General features: G+C 34.9%; 1 protein-coding gene across 2 annotated transcripts; it reads right to left on the reverse strand.

Moving 5' to 3' along the window:
* Positions 1–270: 270 nt before the first annotated feature.
* On the reverse strand, positions 271–6,431 carry LOC121444691 (odorant-binding protein-like). 2 transcript variants are annotated; one of them, XM_041646590.1, is made up of 7 exons: positions 6,344–6,431; positions 5,785–5,924; positions 4,821–4,891; positions 2,205–2,315; positions 1,440–1,541; positions 1,123–1,152; positions 368–501 (listed from the first exon to the last, which is right to left on the reverse strand). In XM_041646590.1, the coding sequence occupies exons 1-6, from the start codon at positions 6,398–6,400 to the stop codon at positions 1,133–1,135; spliced, it is 501 nt and encodes a 166-aa protein (XP_041502524.1). In that variant the 5' UTR covers positions 6,401–6,431; the 3' UTR covers positions 368–501; positions 1,123–1,132. The 2 variants fall into 2 exon arrangements, with proteins under 2 accessions (XP_041502523.1, XP_041502524.1); XM_041646589.1 differs by lacking the exon at positions 1,123–1,152 and having other exon boundaries at positions 271–501.
* Positions 6,432–9,982: the final 3,551 nt, after the last annotated feature.

Consider the following 9,982-nt stretch of genomic DNA (forward strand, 5'->3'; position numbering starts at 1 on the left):
TGTGGAACATGGGGATAGATCCCAAAAGTTTGTTCTGTGAAATCTTTTAGTGTATAAGGATCATTCAACTGCAAATTATAATTTTCAGCTAAAATTAAACATAAAGCAGAACATACAATTCACTTGTGTAGTGCCTGTGTCCATCTTTCACCAATAATTGTGACATTTCTAGTTATTTCAATAGGTTTTAGTAATACAGATATCAGTTGTTACACCAGAGTACTTATTTTAATTAGTTTAGTGAACATACACATGTTTCTGGATGAGATCCTTTACAAAACATCTTTATTGCTCTTTGAAATGTTTTATTTAATCATTCAAAAAGTAAAAAGAGATCATAGATAATTAGAAGGGAAGGAAAAGGTAAGTCAGCAATTCGGTATGTTTTATCCAGACTTCACAGGTGAGGGGAAAATTCATTTAAAAAGAAATGGTGATTTATATGTAATACTGATTTCATGCCCAAGAGAATATGATGCATAATTCTCATCGTGTTGTCATCTGTGCAGACATAAAAGCAAAAATTAAAATATGATTGAACAGAATAGTATTTGTCCTTGAGAATGTATGAATGCAAATTTAAATATAACAAAACAGAGTATAGAGAATGGATTGTACATAAACAATTCCTTTCCTAGAAGTCACCAATACCTTGCACTTGGGATTCTATAGGAGTACTTTCAACAGAGAATAATGACATTCTGTGACATACATGAAAATTTATATTGAGAGGGTTCAAAGAATATTCTGAAAACATCAACATTATTTTACAAATAATACATGTAGAAAACAGTGACAAATAATAGCCCACAGTCATAAAGAAAGAATTATTTGTCAAATACAAGATACATTAAATTGATGGAATAGTCCTCAATATAAAAATTTTAGCAATTCTGAACAATATAAAAGTCCTTCATACTGATTTATAAATAAACATATTCCATCATTCATTTCTGTAACTATATGATATTCAGCCTTAAAAGACAATTAATATTCTATCTTAATTTTGCCTAATTTGAGTTCATTTTTTCCTTTGTAACATACTTTTTCTATTTTTTATGTAATAAACACAGATCTATTGAAATATCAAGATGGCTAGTCAATGCTTTTGTTTCTACTCACCTAAAGAAGGTCATTTTTTAGGACAATTATCTGTAAAAGAACATGTATGGGGTAAGGAGTGACATAAATGTTCTCATATGAATATTAGAACAGCTCCACAAGGATTATTTCTGGAAAAAGCAACTGAAAGATTGCATATGACTAGATTTATTCCAAATCAGAAACTTAATGACTAGATAGATAAACAGATAGATAGATAGACTAAGTATGTTTATATACTTATATATTTATGAATGTAAATCAATATATATATATGAATAAATATGTATCTATGTATTTAGAAATGCTATGGCCATAATAATAAACACTGAGGTTACCTGTAGCCAGAACATCTTGAATGTTTTCTCTTGGAATGTTCTGGACCTTAGCAAATTCCTCAATTTTTTCATATTGTTCAGGAGTCAAAGATTGACCTTTTCCTATATTGTATAATTGACAATGTTAAAGATAGGTTCAGTAGAATTCTTCAGAAATTACATTGCTTCCTTGGTATCCCAACTACTCCAATTTCATCTATCCTGGGTGGGTCAATACAGGCAATAATAATTTTCCCCAAATTCCATGAACACATTTAATAAAGTCTAAATGGTGGTATGACATCACTTTTCAGTATTCCATGATATCAAAAAAAAAAAACTTCTCTAGAGAGTGCACTCATCTCAATCCTACCCACTTTCAAAAACATGACCCTAGAGAGTCATGGATGCCTGTCAATGGAATTCTCACATTTCTTCCAAGTCTATAACCTAGAGTTTATGTTTTAATTTAGTACACACTTTTTCAAAAGACACTCAAAATGGTTTGAACTTTTGAAAAAAAAATGTTTTCCCTTTCTCCTGTGAGGAAATATGAACATAAACACTTCCAATGACCTCACTCATCACCCCAAATCTTCAATGACCGTGATACTCAAATTACAATATAATTTAAAAGTTGGTCCACAAAGCAATCAGATTGTTATTTAGTGCATGGGAGTTTGGAAATACCATGGTACTGTATTTGGAGGGTGAATCTGACTTAATCCTTATTTGCTGGATGATAATTTTGTTACTATTTAAAAAAAAACCCACTACTATTCTTACCATAAACATAAATCATGTTTGTAGTCTGGCCAGTTCTATCCACATTCTGATTGGCAAAGATTGTAAACTCTGGTGTTATATACACAGGTCCAAATGTATTGTCACCTTCAACTGCAATAACAGAAACAATTCAAAATGAGTGTCCCTCATCTTTTTACTTTGTTTGATGTCACTTGTTGACTAAACGTTATTATATACTGCAACTCTATCAATCACCTCTGATTCATTATCATATGACAAATGTGTGCGAAGATATTCCTATAGTAATTAATTTTGCCCATCCCATCATAACACTCTTTTGACCTGACAATGAATCCTAGGTACAGATACTTTCCTTTTTCTCTGAATTCATCATGTCAAGACCTATGAGATCACTCTGTTGGGTATTCCTTCCCCTTTCAACCAGATCTAAAAGATCACTTATCAATTTCCCAAAAGTATAAAACTTTGGTGTCATACCATGGTAATACATGGTGAGCAAATAAATATATACGCAAAAGAGACTGTAGTAGGATGTACTCACTCATAATTGGTTTCTAGCCATAAATAAGGGTCACGGAGTCTACAATAGGTGAATCTAAAGACGCTAAGTAAGAAGGGGAACCCAAGGAAAAACATATAGTTATCCTCTTGGCTAAGGGAAGTAGACAAAATTGCCGGGGAGAAAATTGGGATCTTGGGGTGGGGTGGGTTGGGGGTAAGGGGAGATGGGGAGAGAAAAGTTAGAAGGGAAGGAGGTCGGGCCTTGGGAAAGCAGGAGGATTGGGATAAAGGAAGGTTGGACAGGGGAGCACGGAACCACAATTCTTAGTTAAGGGAACCACTTTAGGGTTGGCAAGAGACCTGACCCTAGAGGGGCTCCCAGGTGCCCAAGCTGAGGTCCCCAGTTAGTTCCTTGGGCAGTTGAGAATAGGGAACCTGAAATGACCCTATCCTTGAGCAACACTGACGAATATCTTGCATATCATCATAGAACCTTCATCTGGTGATGGATGGAGATAGAGACAGAGACCCACACTGGAGCACTGGACTGAGCTCCCAAAGTCCCAATGAGGAGCAGAAGGAGGGAGAACATGAGCAAAGAAGTCGGGAACACGAGGGGTGCACCCACCCACTGAGACAGTGGAGATGATCTATTGAGAGCTCACCAAGACCAGCTGGACTGTGACTGAAAAAGCATGGGATAAAACTGGACTCTCTGAACATGGCGAACTATGAGGGCTGATGAGACGCAAAGGACAATGGCACGGGGGTTTGATCCTACGTAATGTGATGGCTTTGTGGGAGCCCAGCCAGTTTGGATGTTCACCTTCCTAGATATGGACGGAGGTGGGAGGTCCTAGGTCTTACCACAGGGCAGAAAACCCTGACTGCTCTTTGGACTGGAGAGGGAGGGGGAAAGGAGTGGGGGGAGGGGGAGAAGGGTGGGAGGAGGGGGCGTAGGGGGGGGAGGAGGGGGAGGGAAATGGGAGGCTGGGAGGAGGTGGAAACTTGTTTTTTTTTCTCCTTTTCTCAATAAAAAAAAAGAATTTTCAAGAAAAAAAATAAAAATAAAAACCCATAGTTCCAAAAAAAAAAGACTGTAGTAATGAGAAATAGACACAAAAGTTTTCATCTTGTATGACTATTGATGGAAAAGCTATAAGAATTAACATGTCAAATTTATTAGACATTCATAGTGTATATGCGTCTGTCTCTGTGTGTGAGTGTTCTATGTACATATACCTTTCTCTCCATCTCTCTCCAGGTGTGTATGTATGTGTGTGTATGTGTGTGTTTGTGTGAAAGAGAGAGAGTCTGAAATTTATACTTACTGACACTGATTAAATGATAAAAGTTGTTCACAAGGAAATAAAAGTATTTTGGGATCTGGATATTTTCAATTACAGGACTGCTTTTTAATATCCATGTAAAGTTTAGGAAATAATAGACTTTCCAGAAGAATGTGCACTCCATTCATTTAAGATCAAACCAAAAGGCACACCAGTTATAATTCAAGTGAACAATGTTGCTATTAGTTTAGCAATTTTTAAAAATTGAGTCAGTCTGAAATTTTTAAACAGACTTTCCCCTAACTGCTTTGCAAAATTGAGGTTATCATCCAACGATCTAAATGTTATGATCTTAACAAAATATGAGAAAAGGAATCTTTAAAATGGTACTGTTAATTTTAATCCTCTATTAATCCAGGTTGATGGAAAAGGCCTACAATATGAGTACTTGATAGCCTGAGGCAATAAGTTTGCAAATATGTTTGGGGCATGAGAGACTAATTAGTGAGTGTCAGGCCAGTCCAATAACAACCAAGATACTGTATGAAAGAAAAGACACTGGATTTTATCTAGAAGTAAATTTTCATGCAGGAACCTATTTGGAGATGTTTTGTTAGCATTACTCACATCTTCAGGTAATAGTGTTCTTCTCCATGTAAACTTCAGAAGACCTACAATGTACTCTGACTTTGTACCATATCTCAGTTGGTTGGAAGGGTTGATAAATTTCAAAGTAACCAAAATGGTTCTAGATTTATGTACCTATGGGTGGCTGAAGTGTCAGCTTGTATGTGCACACCCACAATGCTTTTGTTCAGAGAAAGCTCCCAAATCCCATACTTACACTGAGCATTGTACTTGCCATCTTCTTGCCTGTTCCCAGTGACTTTGGTCTTTGTACATTGACCATTTGCCCTAAAAAATTAAACAGAGTAACGATTCTTTATGCTTTATAACATTGTAATTAGTATTAACAACCTCCAAGTATTATAGTGAACCTGATGAACAGTGTACAGAGCTGAAAGAGAAGTATCTGTGCTTACCTCAGTTTTCCTAATTCTTGTTTAGAAAATATCATTCTGTTTGTAATTATGTACATGACTTATTTTGAGTCAATTTTAACAAGTCCTATGAAGGCTGTGATTTCTTCCTTATCTGATTTGACTATTCACTGAGTATGATTTTTAATGTTAATTCTCTTGTTTTAGTCCAACAATAAGTACATTGAAATATGTGCTTGTGTTTTAAGTGATTTTATTTGTAACCTAAATCTTATAATTGTATCTAGAGTATCGGAATGATTTAAAGCATTTGAAGTTCTTATGGTGTTATGCACTCATTCATTGAACATTGTCATCCAGATGGCAGAGAGAGAATCTCTGAATCTAGAGCATCAGATACAGTACTTTACAAATTAGATTTATCAAAGATGGGTGTAGAAGACTTTTATGACATTATTGACTGAATAACATAACATGTGTGTCTTTGAACCAAATGCTCACACATACTTTTAAATTAATATAAATGATATTCTTAGAATCTCCTGCATATAATATTAAAGCCTGAAATTCAAGCACAGGCCTCCAACCTGGAGAATTTCTAAGGAAACATTAAAGGAACTGGACACAATATCTAATTTCTGTGTTGTGTCCAGAGCTAACCCATTATGGAATAACATAATCACATTTCTGACAACAAGACCTTCAATTTCATGACCAGAAACAGAACATTGGCCTATAAATTTAACAAGATGAAATCTGTAAAATGTAAATAGTCTTCTAAGTTTACATGGTTGACATTTTGCTTACTTGATATAAAATGTCAATTCCAATCTATCACATGACTCATTACAAGTAAGTTCACGAAGGTAGATTCTCAGAGGTCCTTCTTCCTCTATCTTTTTCACATTGTCAGCAGCAATGGCAACAGTAACCCAGTTTCCATCAATCTGAAAAAAAACAGCAAAGGACATTAGAATGTGAGTTGGTATCAAACCTATGATCCCAGTCCTTGGGAATACATAAAATAACTAGAAACATAAATCAATAATATTTTCTTTATTAGTTAAAAAATTATGTTTCTAGGGATGTAGAATAACACAGGGTAATATGATGACTCAATTTACATAGCATTTGGTACATGAGACCTTTTGGAATTACTCATGTGCTCGCCTCTTAAGCTCTGAAATTCAACCCATAGTTTCCTTGTTCATTTGTTTCATCTTAGAAAAATCTGATTGAAAAAGTGCACATGAGTGAAAGTCAGAAATGAATATGGACTTGCATGGACAAACTGAAAGACACATCACATCCACAAAAACATGCTGTTGAAGAACATCAAACCTGTTCACAGACCAAATGAATTTACCTCAACATGAGCACGAGCCAGACCAAATGCCAAAGCCAGCAGCAGAAACTTTACCATGGTGGTACCAGCCTTTGCTCTTCTGCAGAAGCTCAAAGTAGAATATTTGTGAAGGAACTGAACTGACAAAGCTTTTTTATACAGTTAGTTAAAGGGAGTTTCATGGAATCAACCAATGGTTCTGTGCCACAACAACTTGGATCTGTCCAGTATTTCTACCTTGACCCTCTTGAACGGTTTGTGATCTCATATTCCTAAACTAATACAATTAGACTAAAGGTCAGGTTCTGTTCGGATGATTAATTGAACATTCTTGTAAAAATAAAATAAATAACTCTCCCTGTGAGAACATTTAAGCAAACATTTTGCTTCCAGAACTATACTGGCGGGTAAAGGTCACAATGAATATGCATATGTCATATAGGATTCATTTAAAACCGTGGCATGTGCTTTAAAATACATTCTGAATCTAAGCATACTACAGTGCAGTTAAATTAATTTAAAACTGTAGACTGGACTATATGAGCCAAAGCAACCACACTGTTAGAAGATAAGTTTGTAACGCTAAAGAAGGATTTTGTATACAGGTATTGATATGTCCTGTGCTATCTTTAAGTCTTTCCATATGTTGAGTCCTTTTTTTCGTCTAGCCCACTGAACTCAACTGTTATAACACAGAGCTTCAAGAGATATCGCCAATGTTTAACTGTTTAACTAATAGAAAAAAATGCTGCTAGATGTCTCCTGACAATGAATACTGGTATCATTAATCAAAAGAAATGAAATCAAGTGAAACAGTCTGTACAAAAATGGCATTCAAAAAACCTCCAAAATGTGCAAATAGACTCTGCTCAAAATATTATTACGAATCCTAAAGCAAGGGCCATCCCTGCCCAGTTGATTTCTTTACACGTCAAATCCAAGGTCGGTTTTGTGCCTAGCCATAGGATCTTGTTATCCATTTCTAGGAACAACCAAGAATATCAGGACTCTGGAGTACCTGTTTATCCTCTGGGACTTCCCTCTCTGACACACAGAATAACCTACAGTTAGAATTTAGTATTTTTTGTTGAAAACTCATAATTTCCTATGACATATTTATAAAAAATTAGTTGCCCCTTCATAACGCTTTCTTTAAATTTTAACCTATTATTTCCTCTATTTTTTGAAATTTGAGATGATAGCACAATTACATGATTCCCCACTCCCCTTTCTTCCCTCTAAGCATTCCAATATGTACCCCCTTAATTTCTTTCAATTTTGTGGACTGTTTTTTTCACTAAATGTTGTCTCATGCATATGAATGCAAGTTCGCAAGAGAGTCCTTAACATTTATTTGAAGATTTGAAACTGGGAATAACATGCCGCATTTGTTTTTTAGATCTAGGTTAGCCTAAAAAAAAAGGATCTTTTATATTTCCTGTCTTTTGCCTGCAAAGGGCATGATTTCTGGGCACAGATGCATGGCCATACATGTGTCATGGTTTCCACTGGAAGTTTTATTTTATATTATCAGAAGGAATAAAGGGACTTGTTAAATGATTACTCCATTACATTATTTTCTATAGCCCCCTTTCAAATAATTTCTATAGTTGTATTTTAATAATATTAGCAATTTGCTATACATTTTGAATACACGTGTTATTTCCAATAATGTGTTTAATATTCTGAATACATGTGTTGTTATAAATAAGGTATTTTACTATCTTCTCGATATGTGAACTTTCTATCATCTATTTCTTCAGTGTATCTCAAAGTCACAAATATGTAAATTCTGACAAAGTTCACCTCTATCCCTATCTCTCCCTCTCTTTCCCTATCACTGTCTCTCTTTGTCTCTCCCTCTCTGTCTCTCTCTTTTTCATTCTGTCTCTGTCTGTATGTCTATCTGTCTCTCTCTGATTCATAAGACAATGCAGAATGATGACTTTTCCAAAAACATTTTTCCTTTCTCCTATATCCAAGATTTGAAAGCTCCAAGTGATAAGTACTCCTAAAAACTTTCCAGCTTTGCCTCTTAAATATAGTGATCTTGCATTTTCTGGATGTAAATCTAGGTCTGTGGAAAATGACTCAGGAGTATCTAGTTACAAATATTCATTTCCTGAGCACTAAATTCATTGTAAGGAGTGACTTTTTCTTACTGAAATGTTTATGAAAATTCTCCTGTAAAGAATATCCCCCAGCAATATGCTCCTTGACATTTTTTTTTAAAATTAGCCATTCAGCTCTTTATTAGATCAATCAGAAATGCCTTGGCAGGCAAGATAGAACAATGACACATTTTCACAGTGTGATCAAATCTCCTGCACAGAAAATGGTTTGAATACCTTACAATACATAAATTTCAATTTCTCTTAGAAATTTTAAATGTAACTCACCCACCCACCTCTCCCAGGCCCCCATCTGCCCTACCCCTATCGCAGCTCTAGAGCTAGCGTGTCTCACTTTGCTGTCCTCCCACCATCTCCTTCAGTTGCCTTCATTTTCATCTACCTGTACTTAATCAGCTATGAGGGGACTTTTCTCCATCATCTGCGAAACCCAGGGTCATTACAGCTGGGCTGCACCTTGAGGTGGCAGGCAAAATAGTAGGACATAGGGTATCATTGATAGTAATTTCCTCCACTGAAGGCCAGATACTTGGATACATAAGCTACAGCAAGGACAAGTGCTGATGTTTTCATGAAGCTTCAATAATTTAGACTTTTGAGTTCAGGTTCAGTTATTCCTTTTTGAGCACCCACTTTGTGCATTACATGTTTTTCTGCGTTCATTGGCATATAGTTTGTATTTGGCCCTCACAGAGACTATACAGAATAGGCATTAGCCATACTTAACTTTTAAGGTAACTGAGAGGGTTCAAATGATAATAAGGGACTTCATGGGCCATTGCAGCTAGTATTCTATAGATCACTTGCTGTTAATATCTTTTTTTTTCTTTTTTTTCCAAAAAGCTCCTTGACATTTTTAATGAAACTGTTTGTATTTTAGTATTTCCAAATTAATAACCATCTTGGACCCTGATAATTTATAAAAGATCTGTGCTTTTTGTTTAATACGCACCATGGTATAAACATCACCAAAATGAATCAACCATGATGACTCAGAAAATCAATACTCTTTAAATTTTTGTTGAGTGACAAATAGAGTGCCCAATCTCAAGCAGTGCCTTTAGCTTAGGATTCCTTTATCATCAAATTCAATTATCATCATCCATTCAGGTTGACATCAAATTGGAAATGATTTATTTTATTATTAGTAATGATCACTAATATTTTAATATCCATAAATATAATTTATATTGTTTAAGATTCATTAATTATTTGCAATAATATAACTAATAATTATTCCTTTATTATTATTATTTTTATTATTTTATTATTTTCTCCTTCCATAGTCTATCCTCTTCTGTATGGCAGGAACATGCCCTGGACACTCCCACTGCCCTTGCTGGACTAAAAGTATATTCATTCTGTGTTTACTACTTCAACACTATGCCGCAATCTCTATAATCTAAAAACTAATACAATTTACCCCTCATCTCTTCCTCTTTGGAAATTCTAAAATAAAACATTCATTCATTGATGATTTGACTAAATGATTACTCATGTTTAATTTCCAAATTCTTAGAATGTAACA

The sequence above is a fragment of the Microtus oregoni genome, unplaced genomic scaffold (assembly GCF_018167655.1).
Source record: "Microtus oregoni isolate MIOR12 unplaced genomic scaffold, Mior012 000137F_ref0000512, whole genome shotgun sequence".
NCBI classification, from domain to species: Eukaryota; Metazoa; Chordata; class Mammalia; order Rodentia; family Cricetidae; genus Microtus; species Microtus oregoni.

Bases quoted from the DNA above. Each gene is read 5' to 3' on its own strand.
- LOC121444691 (XM_041646589.1), bottom strand. From the start codon at position 6,400: ATGGTAAAGTTTCTGCTGCTGGCTTTGGCATTTGGTCTGGCTCGTGCT. The intron at 5,925-6,343 runs GTAAATTCATTT...GTTTTTTTTCAG, and splicing joins TGGCTCGTGCTCATGTTGAG to ATTGATGGAAACTGGGTTAC. The intron at 4,892-5,784 runs GTAAGCAAAATG...TTAATTTTTTAG, and splicing joins GAATTGACATTTTATATCAA to GGCAAATGGTCAATGTACAA.